At 48.9% G+C, this 26,544-nt stretch overlaps 1 protein-coding gene across 4 annotated transcripts in view; it reads right to left on the reverse strand.

The window, feature by feature from the left end:
• The window catches only part of LOC119977997 (coiled-coil domain-containing protein 154-like), a 100,091-nt gene that overhangs the window by 51,764 nt on the left and 21,783 nt on the right, over positions 1 to 26,544 (reverse strand). For all 4 annotated transcript variants that reach the window (XM_038819280.1, XM_038819281.1, XM_038819279.1 and 1 more), the window contains exons 7-10: positions 12,715 to 12,816; positions 10,033 to 10,158; positions 8,554 to 8,675; positions 4,150 to 4,273 (exon numbers count right to left, since the gene is read on the reverse strand). In XM_038819280.1, coding sequence (XP_038675208.1) covers positions 4,150 to 4,273; positions 8,554 to 8,675; positions 10,033 to 10,158; positions 12,715 to 12,816 — 474 coding nt within the window. The remainder of the gene's footprint in view (positions 1 to 4,149; positions 4,274 to 8,553; positions 8,676 to 10,032; positions 10,159 to 12,714; positions 12,817 to 26,544) is intronic.

Consider the following 26,544-nt stretch of genomic DNA (forward strand, 5'->3'; position numbering starts at 1 on the left):
AACATTGATTCATATATTTTCCTTTACTTTAGTTCCCCTTTAATTAGAACAATTTAATTTTATCCACATCTTTTGTAAATTTTTTAAAATATTTTTATTAAGGCATTTATAATTATATACATAAAACACAAACCAAAACCAAGAAAAAGAGAACAAACAGGAAATCACATAGCCAATAAATAACACTCCACCATCTCACACTCCCTGTCATTCCCATCCACCCCCCCCCCCCGCCCCATCCACTGCTGACTTCTTAACTATCCTTGAAGAAATCAACAAACGGCTTCCATCTCCGGACAAACCCCTCTACAGACCCTCTCAAGGCAAACATAATATTTTCCAGCTTCAGGAATTCCGCGAGGTCACTTATCCACACCTCCGGTTTTGGTGGCCCTGAGTCCCTCCATTCCAACAAGATCCGTCTCCGGGATATCAGCGAGGCAAAGGTTAAGACGTTGACCTGTATCACCCCCTAGACTCCAGGGTCTTCCGACACTCCGAAAATCAACACTTCTGCACTCGGGACCTGAGACATAATGTCAGCAAACCCCCGCAAGAATCCCTCCAGTTTCGGACAAGCCCAGAACATGTGGGCATGGTTCATGGGCGCACCGCCCACATCTATCCTCCACTCTCTCAAAGAACCTGCTCATTCTGGCCACCGCCATATGCGCCCTATGGACTACTTTAAATTGAATGAGGCTAAGCCTAACACACGAAGAGGATGTGTTCACTCACCTCAGAGCCTCCTCCCATATCCCACACCTCCATCTCCACCCCCCCCCCCCCCCCCCCCCCCAAACTCTTCCTCTCACTTCCGCTTAACCTCCCCTATTGGGGAACCACACCAGTCCATCAATTCCTTATAAATCTTCGACACCCTAACCCTCGCCAACCTATTTTTGACACCACCTTGTCCTGCAGCCATGGAGGTGGCCGATCAGGAAAGGACAACACCTGCTTCCTAACATAATTCCGTACCTGCAAGTACCGGAACCCTTTCCCGTTAGGCAGCTCATACTCCTCTTCCAGTTGCTTTAAGTTTGGAAAGCTGCCCCCCCACAAATTAGGTCCCAAAACCGTTCAATCCCCACCACCCCCAGAAACCCGCATCCAGCCCCTCTTGGGGCAAACCTGTGGTTCCCACAAATCAGTGCCCAAACCGAGGCGCGCTCCAACCCCAGGTGCTGCCACCACTGTCCCCACACCCTTAGGCAGCCACTACCAGCGGGCTCATGGAGTACCTGGCCAGCGAGAACAGCAGAGATGCCGTCAATAGTGCCTCTAGGCTACTGCCCTTACAAGAAGCTGCCTCTGTGCACTCCCACGTCGACCCCTCCCCCAATGCCCACTTCCTAACCATGGCTATATTTGCTGTCTAGTAGTAGTTCTTTAAATTTGGCAGGGCCAGCACACCCCACCCCCCTCCCCCACCCCAACATTCCCGCTCCAGCAGCACCTTCCTTACCCGGAAGGGACTCGCCCACCCAAAAAAATGTCAAATCAGGGCATTAACGTTCCGAAAAAAAGGCCTTTGGGATAAAAATCGGGAGGTTCTGAAAAACGAATAGGAACCTCGGGAGCACCGTCGTTTTCACGGTTTGTACCTGCCCGCAAGTGACAATGGGAGCATATCCCACCTCTTAAAATCCCCCCTTCATCTGCTCAACCAGCTGCGCCAGGTTCAGTTTGTGCAAATGTTCCCATCCCCACGCCACCTGAATACCCAAGTATCTAAAGTCAGTTAAACGTCAGTTTCCCAGCCTCCCCTCCTGTCCCCTTGCTTTAATAGGGAAAACCTCACTCTTCCCCATGTTCAATTTATACCCGGAAAACCAGTCAAACTCCTCCAAAGTGTTCGTAGTCCCCCTAATGCCACCCAACGGGTCTGAAATGTAAAGTAGCAAGCCGTCTGCATATAACAAAACTATGCTCCAACCTATTCCTGCACTATCCCTTTCGAACTTCTCAATGCTCTAAGTGCCATTGCCAATGGCTCTATCATCAGGTCAAAAAGTAATAGGGAGAGTGGGCATCCCTGCCTTGCCCCACGATGTGATCCAAAATACCCCGAACTCACCCGCTTTGTCCTTACACCTGCTACCGGTGCCCGATATAGCAACCAGACTGAATCCACAAACCCCTGCCCAAACCCAAACCATCCCAGAACTTCCCAAATATTCCCATTCTACCAGATTGTGGTGAATCATAATAGCATAATTCACACTGTTATCACACATGTTGTACCATGCCTCTGTAAGTTCGGCACACGAGCAGTTGCGCGGCTCTGCCCCTAGGGGGAGGTGTATTGGGAATGTACGAAAGGTTGTACTGGGCTCCACCCTTGGCTCCGCCCATGACTCCTCCCCCCCCACTGGTTGTATAAAGCTTGGCAGTCGGAGCCTGCCTGCCAGTTCATCTAGAGTTCATCTCGTCACAGGCAGGCTCTGTTGTAAGATGATTAAAACCACTGTTCACTTCTAACCACATGTCGCGTGAATTGATGGTCTCATCAATTTAATTGTCTTAAGAAACAGTAAGAAACGACTATGGAATCAGCCCTGAAGCCTGATCGACTGGAACTCGACCCACAGGTGGCTTTCTCCACATCTATAACGACTGCCACCTCCACCTCCTGTCCCACCGGTGACATCATTATCACACTCAATAAGTGCCTGACTTTCGCCAACAAATGCCAACTGATCCTCCCCTATCAGCCCCGGCACAGTCCTTGATCAGCGAGGCCAAGATCTTTGCTAGCAGTTTGCCATGCACATTCAGCAGCAAGATCGGGTGATAAGACCCACAGTACTCCGGGTCCTTATCCTTCTTTAGAATAAAGTATATCGAGGCCTGTGATAGCATAGGGAGAAGCTCCTCCTTCTCTCTCGCCTCATCATATGTGCTTCCCAGCAGGGGCCCCAGGTCCCCTGATAACTTCTTATACAATTCCAACGGGAACCCATCTGGACCCGGGGCCTTCCCTGCCTGCATCGTTCCCATACCCTCCAGCACCTCCACCAGTCTACTGGGTGTCCCAACCCCTGTACCAAATCCTCCTCCACTTTGGGGAATTCCAGCCCATTCAAAAAGCATCGCATTCCCTCTCCCCCCCACCGGAGGCTCCGATTTAGATAGCCTCCTATAAAATTCCTCAAACGTCCCATTCACCTCCTAATAAAAGCAAATTACTGCGGATGCTGAAATCTGAAACAAAAGCGAAAATGCTGGAAAATCTCAGCAAGTCTGGCAGCATCTGTAGGGAGAGAAAAGAGCTAATGTTTCGAGTCCGATGACTCTTTGTCAAAGCTACATGGAGCTTATACATCTAGCTTTGACAAAGAGTCATCGGACTGAAAAGTTACCTCTTTTCTCTCCCTACAGATGCTGCCAAACTTGCTGAGATTTTCCAGCATTTTCCCTTTCGTTCCCCATTCACCTCCACCAGGTCGAGGACCACCCTTCCCCTCCCATCCTTCAACTTTCCGATCTCTCTCGCCACATCCAGCTTCCTAAATTGGTGAGCCAACATCCTGCTTTCCTTTTCCCCATATTCAAACACTGCCCCCTTGGCCCTCCGCAGCTGCCCCACTGCCTTCCCCTTGGACACCAACCCAAACTCCATCTGGAGATTCTGCTGATCCTTCAACAACCCAGCCTCCGGGGCCTCCAAATATCTCCTCTCTACCCGCAGAATCTTCTCCACCAGCCTTGCTATCTCTGCCCGCTTCATCCTGTCCCTGTACGCCCAAATCGATATCAGCTCCCCCTGACCACTGCCTTAAGCGCCTCCCGTAGCATGGCAGCCGATACCTCCCGTGTGTCATTCAGCTCCACATACCCCGATTGGCAGCCCTCATCTGCATGCAGATCTCCTCGTCTGCTAACAATCTCACGTCTAATCTCCAGTGCAGGTGCGGGTGATCGGCACCCCCAACCCCGCCCCGATCCACTTGCAAGTCCACCTAGTGCGGTGCGTGGTCAGAAACCACAGTCGCGGAGTACCCCGAGTCGACCAGCAGAGCCTTATCATCACAAAGTAATCGATCGGTGAACGTTTAGCCAAAATTAATGTAAGAGAGTTCGAAATGTTTCCCGAATGGGTTCATAGTAGAATAACTGCAAGCAGGTCTGTTCAAAAACCTTTACCTTTTTTATCTTATTAAGGTCTTCTTGCAAGATGTCTACTGCTTTCTGAAGAGTTACTAAGGCAAGGCTCAAACGTTCATTTAAATCATCGATTTTCTTTCCCAGTTGGGTCCCTTGTTTCATTCTGTTGTGGGAAAGTTGCATTAAATCCATTTTGCATTCAGAAGCAGCTGTTAAAGCTATACAGTCACTATATCTTCAGCAGAATGGTTAACTTCTTATTTGAAGATCACCAGTAACATAAATATGGCAGACTGAAACTTACAGAATTAAGTACTCCCAAATACTAATTACACAGACAATTAATTGAATAGCTGCATTTTCTGTCAACACCGTGCAGGCACGGTTACTGTTATACTCGGGTGACGTCATTGTAAGCAACAGGGGGGCGGGATACTCCAACCACCCCCCCGCCGGAGGGTGAATTCACCTGAGGAAGGAGCAGTGTTCCGAAAGCTAGTGATTCAAAACAAACCTGTTGGACTTTAACCTGGTGTTGTAGGACTTCTTACTGTGCTTACCCCAGATCAACGCCAGCATCTCCACATCATGATTTTAATCAAAATAAGTTTTATTCTAAGAACTTAGATAACATTTATATATAACCAAACAGCAAGAATTTTTATCAATTACAAACATACAGATACCCCACAGCTACAGTAATATATGTATAACACATAATGAATTCCCCCTTAACTGTTCCAATTCAAAAACAAAATCCCATTAACTAAAATCCCTTTTCAAGGGCGTAGCCCAGCACTCTGCATTCTCACTTGAATAAGACTGGCTTTTCCTGAGATTCTGACCCTGTCTCACCAGCAGGTTTAAACCCTTCCGGAGAGCAAACTGTATCTTAAAAGCCACCAGGTGATTTTTACTGGAACAGATATTTAAAATGAGAGACACAGGCCTGTTCTCTGTCTGAGTCCACAGCAGTCAAATCTGAAAATGAAACCAAAGACAGCTCACAGCCACAGCTCAGCTCCACCCACAAAAATTACATCACTGAAGCTACGTGATAAGACAAAACCCTTTCTTAAAGGAACACTCCCATGACAGGATGAATAAGAATTCTTGTGAACAAAAGTAGCCCATAACCCATACAACCCATACCTACCACTGACTGTACATCCTTGTTCAATTTGGCAAAAGTCAACTTCATCTTTCTGGAGCCCTGTACCTTTTAAAGCAGTGTGTTAGGGAATATAAATAGTTTAAGTAATTTATATTTGTATTTGCATGTGTTAGGAATAAGGTATAGTTTTAAGTTTAATTTGTGTTTCTGAATTTGTGGGTTAAGAAAGGGGAAGAACTTCAGTTTGCGTTTCACTTCAAAAATGCCTGCATTTTAATGAGGATTTTAGAACTTTAAAACAAACACAAGGTAGGAAAAAATATACTGCTGCCTAGCAACCAGAGGTCCACAGAGATGGCAAAGGTAGATTTTGAGTTCAGTTGTAACAAGATGACCTAGATGAAAACACCAATCCACAGAAACTGCTGAAAATGGCAGCGACATAAAGGAAGAATGCAGAGAGCTGGCTCCAAATGAAAGAACATTATAAAGATCCTAAAACCAAGGAATGAGACAGAAGAATGTTCCCCCTCTTTCATCACCCAATCCCCTTCTCCATCCCCCAGACCCACTGTCTTCTCCCCTCCTTCAAGGCATGAGGGAAAGCATGAGGGAGAAATGATTTGGATGGATAGCACATTAATTCTACTGCATAATAACCTTTCCCTTTGTCGGCAGTACGGAGACAGGAAAAGAAAAGGCTGAAGATTGCAAAACCCATTGGGGGTCTGAATTGAATGCTGGGGTGAGGTCCTGTTCTCTTCCATCTTTTATTCCCCCTGGGTCCTCCAACCCAAGACAGATCACCCATAACTACAACAAAAAAGTTTCCAGGGTAGACAAGGGCAACATAGAGCCCTCTAAAACCTTGTCCCAGAAATCAGAATTCAGTAATAGAAGTGAGAAAACATGCCAAGAGTTAACCAGCAACCCACACAGATAAACCAGCAACCCACACGGATAAACCAGCAACCCACACGGATAAACCAGCACCCCACACGGATAAACCAGCACCCCACACGGATAAACCAGCAACACACACGGATAAACCAGCAACCCACACGGATAAACCAGCAACCCACACGGATAAACCAGAAACCCACACGGATAAACCAGCAACCCACACGGTTAAACCAGCAACTAGCTTGAAAGCAGTGGATGAACTCTTTAAAATTCACTCTTTAAGGATCCTTGCTGTCTGAAATGGCTACACACAGCTTGGAACGTACATGCCAGCCATTCTATTGCATGCTTTAGTGCCAGCTTAACACCCCAAAATTGATTGTGGCACCACAGGTTTCTCAGGCCAAATTTCTGTCACTTTTACATTATCACTCTTTTCCAGCAATGGTACTAACAGATCCTGCAATATATTGAATTTAATTATCTTGTTTGAGACTTTCATGTGACTACATCACTTTTTAACATCATGAAGCCCATGTACCATCTTGTTTGTGTGAAATCTAATTGCATGTATCCTGGTTCACCTCTATCACAGTATCAAACCTTTGTGATTTAACTAAGCTCTGAAGCCCTTCCCACCAAAGCTTTTTGCTTCAGCAACAAATTAGCTTTCAGTAATTGGAATGTTCACAAAAAATAGATTTCAATCAAAATCAACCCATGAAAACCAAACCACAAGCAAAATATTAGATATCTGCATGCGAAAACTGCCTTTTAAAGCTTTAATCATCATTGTGTTACATGTTCAAATGAAATTCAAGGGGCGGAATTCTCCGCTCCCGTACGGAATTGGGAAGGCCGTCATGAACTCAGCCGAGTTTCACGACGGCCTCGGAGGCCGCTCCTCGCACCCTATTCACCCCCCCCCCCCCCCCCCGCAGGGGGCTAGGAGCGGCGCTCCGTAAATCTCGGCCGCCGGGCCTTGACGCTTGCGTCAAGGCGGCGCGCCGAGAATGACGCGACGGCAGAGCCTAAGTGACGTCAGGCGCGCATGCGCAGGTTGGCCGGCTCCAACCTGTGCATGCGCGGTTGTTGTCTTCCCCTCCACTGCCCCGCATGACGTGGCGGCTTGATCTGAGGGGCAGCGGAGGGGAAAGAGTGCGCCTCTTGGAGATGCCGGCCCGACGATTGGTGGGCACCGATCGCGGGCCAGTCCCCTCCCGAGCATGGCCGTGATGCTCACTACCATCTCTGCCCCCCACAAGCCACAAAAGAAACTTTGGTGCCATGTTCACGACAGCAGCGACCAGGTGTGGTTGCCGCCGTTGTGAACCGGTCGCGAACGTCAGGCCGCTTGGCCCATCCGGGCCGGAGAATCGCCGGTCGCCGTGAAAAACGGCAGGCGCCGATTCATCCGAGCGGGGGGTGGGAGAATCGTGGAGGATGCCAGGGCGGCGTGTCGTGAGTCGCCCGGCCCTCCCGCGATTCTCCCACCCAGCGGGGGGAGCGGAGAATCGCGCCCAAGGTCTTGGAGAGGATGTAGAGTTGTACCAGGAATGGGGGGTTGCAGATATCTGGCGCAATAATTGTAGTTGGGATAGCTCCCATTAGAGAAAAGTTGGTTAAAGGACAGGTTAATAAAGGTATTCAAAAGTAAAAGATGTTTTAATAGAGTAGACAGAGAGAATTGGTTTCCACTGTCAGAAGGTTTAATAACCAGGAGGACACAGATTTAAAATAATTGTAAAAAGCCGGGAGCTGGGGGCTGGGAGAAGAAATCTTTTACTGGGTGCGCTGTTACAAGTTCGAATGCACTGCCTGAAAGAGTAGCGAAGCAGGTTAAATCATAACCTTCAAAGGGAATTTGAGATATAGGCTTACTGCCTCGCTCTAATATGCAGATTTGCCAAAAGATGATCCCGTCCATTATAGGTGGGATTCACCTTGCAATGTCTCGTGCGATTACGTTGAATCTTGCGAGGCGTTGCGAGCCTGGTAGATCACAGAAGCAGGTCTCCCGGCTTTGAACGGCCATGCTGCGCTGTGGCGAGCTGCTTTGCCGGCGCAGCGTGGCCAGAGGGTCGCACCCATGCTTAAAAAAGTGAACATTTACAGGGCTATTAGGGGGTGTGGGATTAATTGTTAGCCCCCCCCCCCCCACCCCCCAGAGAGTTAGCACAGAACGATGGACTGAATGGCTTCCTTCTCTGGCATATGTTTCTGTATTCTAACGTAACAAAAATACATTGGTAAGTTAATGTGACTAAAACAAAAATATTTCAGCCTGCACGTTACCCTAAAATGAGTCATTCATTATAACTGTAATTATGTACTTTAGTCCATGTTTTATTGAGAGAATTTACAAGAAAATATACAGAAATCTTTTTTTAAAACATGCAATTTGGAAAAAAAACATGCTTCCTAACCGTTCCTGTATTTCTGCTTTGAGGACTCGTTGTATCCAACTCAAATCATAGGTACACGTATCGGCTAACTTGTTAACATCCTCATCTGTCTTCACGTAGTGTTCCGACGGTCTGTGTCTTGACTTCAAAGAAATTTTTTTTAGACTAAACGGTCAGCTTTTTAATAGATGCAAATAAATCTAATATGGCAACTATATGTTTTATTAGAATCAAAGAGAATATAATAATAACAATCTTTATTGTCAGAATTAGGCTTACATTAACACTGCAATGAAGTTACAGTGAAAAGCCCCTAATTGCCACATTCCGGCGCCTGTTCGGGTACACAGAGGGAGAATTCCAACTGTCCAAGTTACCTAACAGCATGTCTTTGATGTGCTTTAAAACTATTAAAATGCTAGGTGGCCAAGAATCTATGAACAGCAGCAGCTTGCATTCATACAGAAAAGAATGTCATAACGTGTTTCAAAAATGGACACTGAGCCAGAAAAAGAGGTACTAAGAGGGATTTTCAAATGCTTCAAACAGTTTGGCTTTAAGGCGGTTGAAGAGAGATGGAGAGATTTAAGGAGTAGTCTCTGGAACGTGTCCTAAATAGGTGAAAGTCTGGCTGCCAATTGTGGGATCGAAGAGGATTTCATAAAAGGCCAGTGAACAGAGAATTTAGGGAGGTGGTTAGGCTGGAGGAGGTTAGGGGGGTTCAGGATCAGGCAGAAAACAAAAGAACTCAAACTTGACAAAGAGAATTTGATATTGGAGGCATTGTTGGACTGGAAACCACTCTAGTGTAGCAAGAAGTGCTCAGTGGGAGGAAAAGACTACATGTAGCCAGCAGAGGAGGATACATACAGCCAGCAGAATTTAAGCGAGCTAAACTTGAAGAAGTAGGAGGCCAGCCAGGAGAGTATTGTAATATTGCTCATATTAATGTTGCTCAAACAAATTAATGCATCAGTTCTGGATTTCCTGCCAATTAGCACCTCATCACCATTTTCAGAACTATCCCAATCACTTAATGTAAAATGAATTACTTTAGAAATGCAGTGACTGATTCTGCTATTTCCTGCTCAGCAAGACACTGCAAATGTCAATGAGATGAATGACCGTCACTTTGTTTGTGTTTTGTTGATTGAGGGACTCACTTCACGAAGCATCATGGAATCTTTAGTATCTATCTGAATCACCAGACTGTATCAAGCAAATAAGAAAGCTTCTGACAATTCCCGAGTGCCTTACTGGAATCTGGATTTTTCCAATGCCATAAAGTAGACTTCAGCTTTTTGATGCAAGGTCGGTCTTCTGGCTCTCGAGATGTAAAAGCAAGGAGGCGGGTTAAATGAAACAAAATGAAAACGAATTCTGGAAAGCCCAGTCTTGTAACATTTTGGCTTGTTCATCATGCAAATCCAGATTAATGACAATATGTTCCCAAATAAAACAATAAAACAAAAAGATAATAAATTATAATATAATGTATACCTGCTTGTCCTTGAGTGCGTCGATTTCTTCCACATGTAACTGCTGAAGAGAAGACAGATTTTTCTCATTTTCAGCCCTGAGGACCTTTTCGTGCTCACCTCTCATATTCTCTAATCTGCGCAGATTCTTCAGAACAAAAGAAAAAGTACCATTTCCTTTAAGAAGAATGTTGTTAAATAATGCAAAAGTGTAGCATAATTTAACACGTGACAATGCTATTAACACAAATATATAATGCTATGCCATTGCATTATGCACTTAGGCAGTATTTGGCCTACCACTAGTTTTCAAACCATATATTTCTATTTACTGGAGCTGGTAAATACTCACATCTGAGAACTAGGCAAGGGCCAAAAATCTAACAACAATATTTACTGCTTGCTCATCCTTACGTTAGTGCAAGGAAATTGTGGACTGTTGCAGGCAACCAGAATTTATCACAATGCAAATTTAAGGTGATTTATCAACCATCAGATGATCTCTGTCGGACACATTTTGATGATCGTCAGTTCTTCAGTCTACAAGTAGAGTTCAATAATTTCTTTTGTGATGTGGTATTTGTCTGGGCCAGTTTTGGGTGTTTCAGAGGCGAAAAAAAGTTTTTGCTTTATTCATTCTTGAATGGCAAAGCCAGAATCTCTCTTGCCCTTGCGTAATGTGTTGAGAAGATGTTGGCGGGCCTTCTTCACGAACAGCATAAAACTGATGGGCTCCTTCTGTGTTATAAATGTTTCTGTGTAACATCTGCAGCCCATAACTTGTCATAATTTGATAAAATTGAGTGGCTTGCTAGGCCACTTCAAAGGGCATTTAAGCAATAACCATATGGGTGTGACTGAAGTTGCAGATGAGGCCAGGTAAGAGCAGTTAGTTTCTCACCCTAAGGGACATTAGATTTGTGTAAACTGGTTCACTAACAGTTCAGTGATAACTTATACTGATTTTTATTTCCAGAGTTCAAATTCTCACACCGCCAATGGTGGGATTTCAACTCATGTTCTGGATTATTAGTCCAGGCCTCTGTACTGCTGATCCAATGATATAACTGCTAAACTATTGGACTACATCTGTAAGTTTGGCTCCTAAAAAGGCAAAGAAGCAATATTGCTTCTGAGATCAAACAAGGTGAGCATCATTAATATTAAAAATTACATTAAACAGCAAAATACTTTGCAAGTGTACGAGTTGCAATATCTGCCCTTTCAGCTCATCTCCCCTCACCATCCAAAGCCCCAAACACTCCTTCCAATATTTGCACGCACTTCCTTCAATTTAATATATTATATTCGTCGCTCACTACGCAGTCTGCCCTACACTGAGGCGAGCAAATGCAGTTTGGGTCAGCACTTTGCCGAACACCTCTATTCAGTCGGCAAGCATGACCCCTCACTTCTAGTCACGTGTTATTTTAATTGTTCTCACGGCGACCTCTCTAACGTCAGTCTGCTGAAGTGTTCTAATGAAGCTCAACACGAGTTTGAAGAAGAGCACCTCATTTTTCGATGAGGCACTTTATAGCGCAAACTCGACATGGAGCTCAACAATTTCAGATAATAATCTCTGCCCCATTTTGTTTACCTTTACTTTGTGTTTACTCTCTGTTATGACCCACAAGGGATTCACGGGGTAGGGAGGGTTCACTACCTCATGGAACTTACAGAATACGAGTTCCCCAATGTGCTGTGCATTTGTATAAGTAGAGTCGGCCAGTCAGGCACCGACTAGAGAAGACCCAGTAAGGAACTACTGAAGTTGTGGATATAGTTAACTTTGTTAAATAAGTTTTGTTTATTTGACTACTCGGTGTGGACACCTTCCATTGCCCCTTACAAAGCTCTTCGTTTTTTCTCCTTTCATTTTAGGAATGGCTGTTGTTCATTTTGCCATTCATGCTTCCTCTCGTCACTTCCATTTTCCTTTACTTGTCTCATTAACTCCCTCTGGTCCTGCAGTACCAGCTCTATCATTCAGTCTCTCCTGTTTTCCACCCGTCATAGACCTGCCCTTTGTCCCTTTTTCACCCTTCTTCATTTAACTCATTACATCTGTAACTTTTCCTAGTTCTGATGAAAGGTTTCTCTCCCCATCAATGTTGTCTGACCTGCTGAGTATTGCGTATTTTTGCTTTCGTTATAGCAAAAACACATTTTGAATTGGCAGTGACTATAATCATTTATATGGCTTCTACGTGTTTTAAAGAGTAGCATCTCCATGGTGTGGCATTGCTTTAGTTTTGAAAATGAACACTTCTTTAGCAAAATGTTTTTCATGACATAATATGGGAAAAAATAGGTTTGTGGCCTACTTATCGAGGTGTAAATTATTTTGTTCTTTTAATTTCGCAGAGTGTGGCACTCATACAGACCAGGGAGGGGCCAAGTTTCATCTTGGCTACTTACTGAGATAATCAACCTCACTGAGATGAGGGTACGCATTATATATCATTGACATCCCACAGAGGACAAAGAAAAATTTGGCCAGGTTGCAAATACTTAGTAGCACTTCCTGTTGCAAGGATCTATTCAGACCCACCATAATCTTGTCTGGGCAACTGGCAATGGCCATTAAATATGGCTTTGCTACCTTCACTCACAACCACAGAACATATTTTTTAAGAAACGCAAAGCCAAAATAAAAGTGCAAATGATATCAGTATCTTACCAGTACATCTTGAAGGCTTACCTTTTCAAGATCTAAAAATTTCTTCTGCATCTCTTCACGAAGCTTAATTTCCTTCTGAAATAGTTTGTTGCTGAGATCTTCCAGAAGTTGATGCATTTTGCCCTGCAACAACATTCCAAATCCTCAACAAAACAATAACAAAAAAAAGGCATAGACTGGGTGTGGTGAATGTGTAACTGGTAATTCACACTGTACCTTACTGTTGTCCCTGTTGGCCCCATCTGTGAGCCACTGTGCGGCTCTGCCCACAGGGGGGGATGAGGAGCATGTACAGGGCTCCGCCCTAGGCTCTGCCTCCTTTAGGGAGTATAAGTGCTGCGGTCCTGCGAGACCGCCCTCAGTATCGTGCAGTCGCAGTCAGGCTCAGTTGGAAGCCAATTAAAGCCACAGTTTACTCCAACTCGTGTCTCAGAGTGAATTGATGGCCGTATCAATTTAATCGGCTTAAAGGACTACTATGGAATCAGCCCTCAAACCTAACCGACTGGAACTCGATCCACAGGCCGCAGAGGCAAAGGAAATTTTTTTGCATTGGCTTCGGCGCTTCAAGGCCTACCTGGCTGCATCGACGACTTCCTCCGTTACAGATGAACAGAAACTAAGTCTTCTCCACGCACGGGTGAGCCATCGTATTTCTACTCAGCTTGATGAAGCTAACTCTTACAACGAGGCCCTCGCGATACTTGACCGCCTGTACGTGCGGCCCGTAAACGAAGTCTACGCGCTACACATCTTCACAACTCGTCGCCAGTGCCCTGGGGAGTCGCTAGATGAGCCCTAGCACGAGACTGTAACTACCAGGCCATGACAGCCACTCAGCACATGGAACTCACCGTCCGAGACGTGTACGTTGCGGGGGTCCGATCAAATTATGTGCGGCAGTATCTCCTTGAGAAAGGGGCCCAGGACCTGGAGGACACAGTAAAACTGACGACCTCACCAGAGGTCGCTTTCCAAAGCCTAACTGCGTTCCCGGCCGCTCACGCGACCCCATAACCCTAACCCTAACCCCGATCAAAGGCTGCCCCAGGCCTGCGCCCCTGGCCACCCGCCCACCATGGAGGACTATAGTGCCATTTTTGCGGCCAGCCCCAACACACACGGCATCAATGCCCGGCCCGCAACGTGAACTGCAGCAGCTGCGGGCGAAAAGGACACTTCGCTAAGGTCTGCCTGGCCAAATCAAAAAACCCAAACCCTAACTCGAACACTCGCTCCTCCAACTCTCAGGCCCGCAGACCCCGCAATGTGGCAGCGTGTCTGCCGACTCCGCCTCCACACATGTGCGACTCACGGGGGCCGGCATCTTGGCCATCCTCCCCCACGCGGCCGGCCATGTGCGATCCATGGGGGCCGCCATCTTGGCCATCACCCGCTACGCCACTCGAAGATTACGACCTTCGCGGACAGTCATCGCGGGGCCACTCCAGCACCGCCGACCACGCCACCGACTATCCTCAACTCAGCGCAGTCACCTTGGACCAGTCGCGGCCCAAGCACTTCAAGAGCTCCATGATGTCCGTCCGGATTAACAGATATGAGACACCGTGCCTGTTTGACTCCGGGAGCACTGAGAGCTTCGTTCACCCAGATCTGGTAAGGCGCTGTTCGCTCCCGATATTCCCGACAAAGCAAACAATCTCCCTCGCCTCAGGCTCATACTCAGTCCAAATACAGGGGCGCACTACTGCGACTCTGACCATGCAGGGCGGCGATTACACTAATTTCCAATTGTATGTGCTCCCAGACCTCTGCACCTCTCTCCACCTAAGACTGGATTTCCAGTGCAACCTCAGGAGCCTAACATTCAGCTTTGGCAGACCCCTGCTCCCACTCACTATATGCAGCCTAGCAACTCTGAAAATCGATCCCCCTCCACTCTTCGCTAATCTCACTGCCAACTGCAAACCAGTGGCCACTCACAGCAGGAGGTATAGTCGACAGGACACGGTATTTATCAGATCCAAAGTCCAGCGTCTTTTGCATGAAGGAGTCATAGAGGCCAGTAATAGCCCCTGGAGAGCTCAGGTGGTGGTCGTGAAAACCAGGGAAAAGCTCCGGATGGTGGCTGATTACAGCCAAACCATTAACCAGTTCACGCACCTTGATGCGTACCCCCTCCCCCGGATTGCAGACAGGGTAAATCAGATCGCACAGTACCGCATGTTCTCCACGGTGGATCTGAAGACTGCATACCATCAGCTCCCAATCCGCCCGGAGGACCACCACTACATGGCGTTCGAGGCAGACGGCCACCTCTTCCATTTCCTCCGGGTTCCCTTTGGCGTCACGAACGGGGTTTCGGTGTTCCAACGAGCAATGGATCGAATGGTGGACCAGTACGGGCTGTGAGCCACTTTTCCGTACTTGGATAACGTCACCATCTGCGGCCATGACCAACAGGACTACGACGCAACCTCCACCGATTTCTCCAGACCGCCCAAAAACTCAATCTCACCTACAATAAGGAGAAATGCGTTTTCCGCACTACCAGGCTAGCCATCCTCGGCTACGTGGTGTAAAACGGGGTCCTGGGACCCGACCCTGACCGTATGCGCCCCCTCTTACAACTCCCTCTCCCTCACTGTCCCAAGGCCATCAAGAGGTGTCTCAGGTTTTTTTCCTACTATGCCCAGTGGGTCCCCCAGTATGTGGACAAAGCCCGCCCACTATTTAAGGCCACCCTCTTCCCACTGCCAGCCGAGGCTCACCAGGCCTTCAACTGCATTAAGGAGGACATCGCCAAAGCCGCCATGCGTGCGGTAGACGAGTCCGTCCCATTCCAGGTGGAGAGCGACGCATCAGAGGTTGTTCTCGCTGCCACCCTTAACCAAACAGGCAGGCTGGTAGCGTTCTTTTCCTGAACCCACTCCGCTTCGGAACTTCGACACTCCTCAGTCGCAAAGGAAGCCCAAGCCATTGTGGAAGCCGTGCGGCACTGGAGGCACTACCTCGCAGGTAGGAGGTTTACCCTCATCACCGACCAGAGATCGGTTGCCTTTATGTTTGACAACTCGCAGCGGGGCAAGATCAAGAATGACAAAATCTTGCGGTGGAGGATTGAACTCTCCACCTACAATTACGATACAGTATATCATCCTGGGAAGCTCAATGAGCCCCCAGATGCCCTGTCCCACGGCACATGTGCCAGCGCGCAAGACGACCGACTACAGGCTATCCACAATGACCTCTGCCATCCGGGGGTCACCCGGCTCACCCACTACATCAAGGCCCGCAACCTGCCCTTCTCCACCGAGGAGGTCAAAGCCGTAACCAGGGATTGCCCGATCTGCGCAAAGTGTAAACCGCACTTCTATAGACCAGACAAGGCCCACCTGGTAAAGGCATCCCGGCCCTTTGAACGCCTGAGTATTGATTTCAAAGGCCCCCTCCCTTCGAACAACCGTAACACCTACTTTCTCAACATTATAGATGTGTTCTCCCGTTTCCCTTTTGCCATCCCATGCCCAGATATGACCACCCCCACGGTTATCAGATCCCTGCACAGCGTCTTCACCCTGTTCGGTTTCCCCAACTATGTCCACAGCGACAGGGGTTCGTCCTTGATGAGCGACGAACTGCATCAGTACCTGCTCAGCAAGGGCATGGCCTCGAGCAGGACTACCAGTTATAACCCCAGGGGAAACGGGCAGGTGAAGAGGGAGAACGTGATGGTCTGGAAGACCATCCTATTGACCCTACGGTCCAGGAATCTCCCGATCTCCCACTGGCAGGAGGTCCTCCCCGACGCGCTCCATGCTATTCGGTCCCTCCTTTGTACGGCCATAAATCAGACTCCTCATGATTGCTTATTTGTCTTCCCTCGGGGATCTACTACGGGGGCCTCACTTCCATCCTGGTTGAGGACACCGGGCCCTGTCCTCCTTCGGAAACATGTTCGGACACATAAGACCGACCCCCTGTTAGAGAGGGTCCAGCTCCTGCACTCGAACCCCCACTACACGTATGTTGAACACCCCGATGGCCGGCAAGACACCGTTTCCCTCCGGGACTTGGCACCCGCAGGCTCTACCACCACTACCGCTGATACACCCCCCACACTACACCCCACTCAACCTCCCACGCCCTATTCCCCTGCACCTATTTGCTTCCTGCGCTCCCTTCCACCCGGCACACCAGTCCGCAGGAACGAAGCTCAGGAAGAGCCATCCCCGGAGTCCACCCCCGGACCCGGACCGAACATCCTTCCACAGCCATCCGAAACAGCTGCAACACCAGTGCTTCGTCGGTTGCAACGCACGATCCGAGCGCCGGACCGACTGAACTTGTAAACCCGTCACCCCCGCCGGACTTGATTTTTTTAACAGGGGGTGAATATGTAACTGGTAATTCACACTGTACCTTACTGTTGTCCCTGTGGGCCCCATCTGTGAGCCACTGTGCGGCTCTGCCCACAGGGGGAGATGAGGAGGATGTACGGAGTATAAGTGCTGCGGTCCTGCGAGACCGCCCTCAGTATCGTACAGTCGCAGGCAGACTCAGTTGTAAGCCTATTAAAGCCACAGTTTACTCCAAATCGTGAATTGATGGTCGCATCACTGGGAAAAGGTTAACTTTTGGCAAATGGAGATTTCTCTTCCTACATTGCATATAAAACGTACTTGGCGCGAGAAAGGTTCTGATCAGGTTTGACCCACATGGGGAGACTGACAGAGTTCAATGTTTTGTTGGTGAAAGGCTTGATTTTTAAAAGGGTGGAAAGGGTAGGTGTGGTGATATAACCACTGTAGTGATGTGTACTTGCAGTAGGGGGATGTATGCCTGTACCTGTAATACAGGTTCCTCCGGTAAGCCCCTGCCGGCTAGATCCGCCCACAAGGAGCTTGTGTATAAATATGCGTGTGAGTCACTCAGACCCTAGTCTACAGTTGCAGATGGAGGAATAGCATCGCAGAGCAATAAAGCCTCTATTGTACTACTCTCTCGTCTTTGAGTATAATTGTTAGCGCTACAATGTATTGCTGTGTGATGTTCCGTTCACCATGGACATCATGGAACTGATCAAGGAGAACTATGCACAGTCGGCGAACACCCTGTTTGCGAGGCATCAACTCTCTACTCGCGTCCAGCAGCCGGGTGAGTCGATTGAGGACTTCTGGAGGGTCCTTATACCTCTGGTACGAGACTGCGACTACCGGGCCCTAACAGCCACGGAACACTCTGACTTACTCATGCGCGATGCCTTTGTTACAGGCATTGCATCGGACACCGTCCGGCAACGACTGCTGGAAGGGGCCGCCCCCAACCTCGCGGCCGCAAAGGCCCTGGCGCTTTCCATGGCGGCCGCCTCCCGTAGTGCGCGATCTTACTCCGCTAGCCACTCGGCCCACCCGTCCTACCCCTCATGGACCCTGCAAACGGCCCCCCAGGCCCACCCGTCCTAGCCCTCGTGGACCCCGCAAATGGCCCCCCCAGCAGCCGCCCCCGCGCACTACGCCTGCGCTGCTCGCCGCATCGCGCTCCCTGGGGGTCCCCACTGTTACTTCTGCGGTCAGCAGAAGCACCCCCACCAGCGCTGCCCGGCCCGTACTGCAACCTGCAAAGCTTGTAGCATGAAAGGCCACTTTGCAGCGGTGTGTCAGTCCCGAACAGCTGCCGCTATCGCGCCCCCGGTCCCCTCGCCTCAGCCGCTCGCTCAATGGGCCCCGCCGTCCACTTCCCCTGGCCCCACGTGCGATCAGTGGGCGCCGCCATCTTTTGCCGCCCCGCCACGTGCGCTCCATGGGCGCCGCCATCTTCATCCACCAATGCCATGTGCGTTCCATGGGCGCCGCCATTTTGTCCCGACCCCACAACGTTCGCTCCATGGGCGCCGCCATTTTACCCACAGGTACTCCAGACGCCGCTATTTTGTCCTTCCCGGGACGGGGCCATGGGACACGGGTCGCTACCGCTACTCGCCTCCGTTACGCTCGACCAGTCGCGTCCTCGCAACCTGGCACCTTCTTCCACATCGGTGCTGGTCAACGGCCACGTGACCTCCTGCCTCATCGACTCCGGGAGCAGCGAGAGCTTCGTCCACCCGGACACGGTAAGGCGATACTCCCTTGCGGTCCACTCCGCCAACCGGCAGATCTCCCTGTCCTCTGGTTCCCACTCTGTCCCGATCCAGGGTTTCTGCCTGGTTAAACTTACTGTACAGGGCGTGGAATTCGACCGTTTCTGTCTGTACATTCTCCCCAACCTCTGCGCGTCACTCTTACTAGGCCTGGATTTCCAGTGCAATCTCTGAGCCTCACCCTCAAATTCGGCGGACCCCTACCTCCCCTCACCGTTTGCGGCCTCGCGACCATCAAGGTCGAGCCTCCCTCACTCTTTGCCAATCTGATCGCAGATTGCAAGCCCATCGCCACCAGGAGCAGACGGTACAGCACCCAGGACAAGGCCTTCATCAGGTCCGAAGTCCAGCGGCTGCTTTGGGAGGGTATCATCGAGGCCAACAACAGCCCTTGGAGAGCCCAGGTGGTAGTGGTTAAGACCGGGGAGAAGCACAGGATGGTCGTGGACTACAGCCACACCATCAACCGGTACACGCAGCTCGACGCGTACCCCCTCCCCCGCATTTCTGATATGGTCAATCAGATTGCACAGTACCGGGTCTTCACTACTATTGACCTGAAATCCGCCTACCACCAGCTCTCCATCCGTAAATCGGACCGTCCCTACACTGCCTTCGAGGCAGACGGTCGTCTGTACCAATTTCTTAGGGTTCCCTTCGGCGTCACAAATGGAGTCTCGGTATTTCAACGAGAAATGGACCGAATGGTTGACCGGTACAGACTGCAGGCCACCTTCCCGTACCTCAACAATGTCACCATCTGCGGCCATGACCAACAGGACCATGATGCCAACCTTTCTAAATTCCTCCACACCGCATCGCTCCTTAATCTCACGTACAACAAGGCGAAGTGCGTGTTCCGAACAGACCGCTTAGCCATCCTCGGCTACGTAGTCCAAAACGGATTACTGGGGCCCGACCCCGACCGCATGCGCCCCCTCATGGAGCATCCCCTCCCCCACTGCCCCAAGGCCCTCAAACGCTGCCTTGGGTTCTTTTCTTATTACGCCCAGTGGGTCCCACAATACGCAGACAAGGCCCGCCCACTTATCCAGTCCACACATTTTCCCCTCTCGGCCGAGGCACAACAGGCATTCGCCCGTATTAGAGAAGACATAGCCAGGGCCGGGATGCACGCAGTAGATGAGACACTGCCTTTCCAAGTAGAAAGCGATGCTTCAGATGTCGCACTTGTCGCCACGCTGAATCAGGCAGGCAGACCCGTGGCATTCTTTTCACGCACCCTCCACGCCTCCGAAATTCGGCATTCCTCTGTTGAAAAGGAGGCCCAGGCAATCGTTGGAGCGGTGCGGCACTGGCGGCATACCTGGCCAGCAGGAGATTCACTCTCCTCACTGACCAACGGTCGGTAGCCTTCATGTTCAACAACACGCAAGGGGCAAGATCAAGAATGACAAAATCTTGCGGTGGAGAATCGAGCTCTCCATCTTCAACTATGAGATCTTGTAACACCCCGGCAAGCTCAACCAGCCCCCAGACACCCTCTCCTGAGGTACATGTGCCAGCGCACAAGTGAACCAGCACCGTGCCTTGGACGAGAGCCTTTGCGATCAGGGGGTCACTCGCTTGTACCATCTAATCAAAGCCCGCAATCTGCCCTACTCCGTCGAGGAAGTACGGACAGTCACCAGAAACTGCCAGATCTGTGCCGAGTGCAAGGCGCACTTCTACCAGCCAGATCGCGCGCACCTGGTGAAAGCGTCCCGCCCCTTTGAACGCCTCAGCGTGGACTTCAAAGGGCCCCTCCCCTCCACCGACCGCAACACCTATATCCTTAGTGTGGTCGATGAATTTTCTAGGTTCCCCTTCGCCACGGGCAGCACGGTAGCATTGTGGATAGCACAATCGCTTCACAACTCCAGGGTCCCAGGTTCGATTCCGGCTTGGCCAATGGATTGGCCATGATAAATTGCCCTTAGTGTCCAAAATTGCCCTTGGTGTTGGGTGGGGTTACTGGGTTATGGGGATAGGGTGGAGGTGTTGACCTTGGGTAGGGTGCTCTTTCAAGAGCCGGTGCAGACTCGATGGGCCGAATGGCCTCCTTCTGCACTGTAAATTCTATGAAATTCTATGATCCCATGCCCGGATCTGACGTCAGCCACCGTCATCAAGGCCCTGGATTCCATTATCGCCCTGTTCGGTCTCCCCTACTACATCCACAGTGACAGGGGATCCTCGTTCATGAGCAATGAGCTGCGTCATTTCCTGCTCAGCAGAGGTATCGCCTCCAGCAGGACGACCAGCTACAACCCCCGGGGTAACGGGCAGGTAGAGAGGGAGAACGGGACGGTACGGAGGGCCGTCCAGCTGGCCCTACGGTCCAGGAACCACCCAGCCGCTCGCTGGCAGCAGGTACTCCCTGACGCGCTCCATTCCATTTGGTCGCTACTGTGCACCGCAACTAACAGTACACCCCATGAACGTGATTTTGCCTTCCCTCGGATGTCTACATCCGGGGTGTCGCTCCAGACGTGGCTCACGACTCTGGGCCTAGTCCTTTTCCGTAGGCATGTCCGGCACCACAAGGCGGAACCCCTGGTGGACAAAGTACGCCTTCTCCACGCCAACCCTCAGTATGCCTACGTGGAGTTCCCCGACGGCCGCCAGGACACAGTCTCGCTCTGGGACCTGGCTCCCTCAGGTGCCGATCCCATGCCCACGCCCCCTTTTCCCCCCGCGCCACCCTCCTTTTCCCCGGTGTCCCCCTATTCGTCCCCACCAGGTCCATCCCTCGTTCCCCTGCCCAGACTGGAGGACACGGAAGATTTCGGCTCGCTCTCGGAAGATTTTGGCTCGCTCTCGGAGTCATCCCGCCAGGAGCCAGCACCAACACCGCCAGCACCTGCACCGACGTCGCCACCACAGCTACACCGATCACAGCGGAACATTCGACCACCGGTTCGGCTCAACCTGCTGACCGGATGGACTCTTGGTTTTCTTTGTTTGGACCCTCTTGTAAATAGCTCATCCTTTGTTTTATAGTTACACGTCACCCCCGCCGGACTCATTTTTTTACAGGGGGTGAATGTGGTGATATAACCACTGTAGTGATGTGTACTTGCAGTAGGGGGATGTATGCCTGTACCTGTAATAAAGGTTCCTCCGGTAAGCCCCTGCCGGCTAGCTCCGCCCACAGGGAGCTTGTGTATAAATATGCGTGTGAGTCACTCAGACCCTAATCTACAGTTGCAGATGGAGGAATAGCATCGCACAGCAATAAAGCCTCTATTCAACTCCTCTCTCGTCTTTGAGTATAATTGTTAGCGCTACAGTAGGTACTATCTTCCTTCTAACTCACCAGCTCTCCAAACCCTGCACTTCAATCCCCTCCTTTAGGTGGCCAAACTCTCGCCGCCCAACACACCTGGCTTACCTCACCCCTGGATCCATTTGGCCTTTTTGGGGCTCATTGCAGTCCTGGAGGCAGCCTCCACTGAGCTCTAGGACCTGCCGGCCAATCAGATTGCTGGCCTCTCCCGAGGGCAGGATATCATCAGCAGTGATGGACAGATGTCCCACTGTAAGCCAAGTTATCCCACTTTCAGTGCGTTATGGTTGCGGGGCAGGCTTGCACAAAGTCGGGTTACCTTCGGGGGGGGGGGGGGGGGGGGGGGGGGGGGGGGGGTATGGGGTACAAGCCAACCAACCCCTACCCATGTAAAATGGAGTCTGATGTTCGGAGAGTACGGGAAGAATGACGTAGGTCTTTAAACAATAAGTTCAGATAAAGATATGAATATAGAATGAAAAGAATCTGATTTAAACTTTGACTTCGATCAGCGATGAGAAAAATTCCCTGATCCTCAGGTTAATCAAGTACAGCATTATAGGAACAATTACCTTAAAAATATCCCAACCATTTCACTCTCCACCCATCCCTGTAGCCTCCAATCTAAACAATCCAGATTAAACTTGATCACAATATCACTTTTATTTTATTTTTTCCAATGAAAAAAACAGCCACCTCTTCCAAGTTTTATCACCTACAGCTCTAAACCATGTTGGCGTCCATAAACCCTATATATAAAGTAAAATTGCCTAGATTATTACAAATAGGACCCCATTAATGATGAAGCGTCATAGAATCATAAAATAGAATCATAGAATCCCTACAGTGCAGAAGGAAACCATTTGGCCCATCGAGTCTGCCCCTGCCCTCTGAAACAGCACCCTACCTAGGCCCAAACACCACAGCATCCCCGTACCCCACCTAGGACCAAGTTAGCACAGCCAATCTACCTAACCTGCACGTCTTTGGACTATGGGAGGAAACCGGAGCACCCGGAGGAAACCCACGCAGACAAGGGGAGAACGTGCAAACTCCAGTCAGGCAGTCACTCGTGGTCAGAATCGAACAGAGCCAACCACTGTTGTAACATCGAGTTAGAGCAATTTGTTTGGACTTATAGCCAAAGGTTCTGATCAAACATTATTTTGTTTTTAAGAAAAGGTATTATTCCAAACACATATAACAGCAAAATATAAAAGACACACTCCATACAACCACAGTCCACAGTTGGTACAATTTTTCCCCTTTCATCCCCTCCCCTCCCACTCCATCGCCCTTGATGAATAATTCCTCAAATAGCATCATGAAAAAACCCACCACAACCTGAAGTCCTCCACTGACCCCCTCAACCTGACCTTAATCTTCCCCAACCGGAGAAAGTAATACAAATCCTCCAGCCACGCTGCCACTCCGAGCAACATATCCAAACTCTAATTTAAGAGGATCCTTCGTTGGGTAATTAGAGAGGTGAAGGCCACAACATCAGCCCCCTTCCCCTCCAAAAGCTCCAGCACTTCCGCTGCCCCAAAAATCGCCACCATAGGTAGCATCCCAAACACCGCTTTCCAGTATCCCTCCAGCTTCTCGCAACCCCAGAACATGCGCATGATACGCCAGTCCCCGTCCACACTTCCCCATCCACACTTCTCGCACCCAACAGCCATCCCCTGGAAGAATACACCCATCCTCGCCCGAGTCATGCGTACCCTGTGTACCTCCTTGAACTAAATCAAGCTCATCCTCGCACAGGAGGCTGAGTTCACCCACCATATCGCCTTGCACCACAGTCCTTAACCTACTTCCCCCAACTCTTCGTCCCATTTTTTCTTGAAGTACAGGCCCATGCCAGCGGGGGGATGAAAATAGGTCATTAAGACCCATTTGCATCCTATTAATGGGCCGAGCACCATACAAGTCAGGCCTGCATGCTTCTTTCGTCCTTTGGGTCGGGAATCAGGTGGTATACCTGTAGATGTTTGTAGACATTGCAGTTAGTTTCACAGCTGGGTGCTTCATAATCCATAGCTATGATTGACAGCTCCTGGACCATTTCAAAGACAGTGAAGTGTTTCAAGCAGAAAAAAAACCAAACTGGTTAATTTCACAGCTGGGTACTTCAAAACTACTCAAGCATGAAGGGAGTGAGTAAAACCATGCAGACAAATGGGTGCGTGTGTAAGCTGTCAATCACAGCCGAGTGAAAACAATTTCACAGAGAAAAGAAGTAAAGGCCTTGCAGATCAAAGATCTGAGGGGGTTTAAACCCAGCTGACTAGTTTTACCTTTCCAGTAATTGACAGATGCGGCTTCCTCTGCCTGAGCCAGCAGGTGTATTGTACAGGTAAGTTTTAAAGCAGTGTTTTTTTTTTCACTGCCTCGGTTTGGACTGCTCTCTAACTTCCAGGCAGGGGTCTCTGCTGGGTGTCTTCCCGGTAGGAGTCTCTCTTGTGAGGGGCTGTGGTAGGGGTCTCTCTAATTGAGGGATCTCTGGTAGGGGTCTTTCTAATTAGGGAGACTCTGGTGGGGGTCAGGTCACCATTGTACTTGGAGGGTGGAATCAAGAAACTCCTGGGGTGCGAGATTTTGTTGCGGCGGGGTGGTTGGGGGGTGGGAGGGGGGGGGGGGGGGGGGGGGGGGGGGGGGGGAGCTCAGCCGTCAGACCTCCTTATTGGATCACCCACTCAAATTGACGGCCCAATAGCGGTATTCTCTAGGGAATCCCTCGTAATTCTTGCCATGCAAATATTTGCATGTCAAAGGATTGGGACTCTTCCTGATTTGCACTCCCAGTGTGAGCACAAATATAGTGCGATTCAACTCCGCTGGGAGAACAAATGGAGAATCCTACCCAACCTCAATTTGAACTATTCATTACTTTGAATAATTCAAGGTGAACTTTATTAATCCCCTTTATAATTCTGAAAACCCTATTAGACTGCTTTTGGAGTGATCTCTTCCAATGAAAACAAGACCAGCTTCCTTGGCCTTGCTCCCGAGTTTGGACTCTTGAACCCTGATTTCATAAAGAAATCAATGGGTCATCCTGCTTTACTTGGAATAACATAACTTCTGCATATCCTCCTGCTTCTTATGCTTTGAAATCTGGGACAAAGCCTGTCCTCACAATTTCTCGGATCCAATCATGTTAATCTGTGTTTTGGCTGTATTTTATCTCCCCCAAGCAGAAAAAAGTCTATGGCAAAGGGTTCCCCCCCAAAAAAGGTTGAAAGGTGCTTCTCTATTCTTGAGATGGTCTTAGTAAAAGGTTGAAAGGTGCTTCTCTATTCTTGAGATGGTCTTAGTATTTGTTGTTTTCAGTCTTTGGAGAAACACCGTCAATGACCAACTCCAGGGCATTTTAAACTACCGTCAACATTTTCTTTGAGAGAGACAAACGGTGTGCATACGCTTTGCCTTAAAACGCTAACATTTAAATGCAACTCTTTTGGGAATCCTTAGTGCTGTGGAGCAGGTTATTATACAAAATAATTTCAGGAGACCCAGGTACAGAACAATCGTTTATTAGCCAATGTGTGGGGAGAATACAACCGCAGAGTAGGATCTCTGGAGCCGACTCTGCTTGGTTGAGAAATCGGGCAATACTTCTACATTATAAGTCACGTAGATAAGGCATTACATTCATTTGAACATTGTCTGGTTCAGACTTCTACATCAAATAAGTTGCAGGTGTTCACAAGGCAGAGTAAGTATTTTTCATCCTTATCTTTCTATGGCTCCTCTCTACTCTCTTCTCTTGTTGCTAACCAGTTCAGCACTATTAGCTGTGTATTGCTACTGCATACCAATTTGATGGTTCCAACTGTTCTACCACAGCGATATAGAAAACCCTACTTTGTCTAGTATACCACTTATCCACTATGGTTCACCAATAGTCAGCATATTGGTTCCTTGTTCCAAACTAATTGTTTTACCTCAACCCATTAAACTGCTGATGGCTCAATTTTCCAATCCTGTTGCATTTTTCATATTGATGGTTCTGTCACCAACTTCAGAGCAATCTGCAAACTAAGGTCATGCCTTCTATCCAATTTACTAAAAGATAAATAAAGTCCCAAGAATAAGACTGATCTCTTGCAGGATCAAAGAGGTTCTCTGATCTATTTGCCCTCCATCTATCACATATTTGGATCTAAAAATAACATTCTTTAGTGCATTTACTGGCATGACGTTTATCGCAATAAAACCAACATTTTAAAATGAAATGTCCACCAACATATTGAACACAAAAAAGTGTTTCCACAACTCCCATAAAATTATATTTTCCATTAATACTAAATTATTGTGTAGCAACCAAGACTAAATAGATCCTTTATATTTACTTTAAGATTTAAAATAGATATATTTAAGCAGCTATTTCTAATAAACCTACTGAAATATGATTACATTTCACTTTCCCTCAATCAGTAATTATCAAGTTTAT

This window comes from Scyliorhinus canicula, chromosome 15 (genome assembly GCF_902713615.1).
Source record: "Scyliorhinus canicula chromosome 15, sScyCan1.1, whole genome shotgun sequence".
In the NCBI taxonomy this organism is placed as follows: Eukaryota; Metazoa; Chordata; class Chondrichthyes; order Carcharhiniformes; family Scyliorhinidae; genus Scyliorhinus; species Scyliorhinus canicula.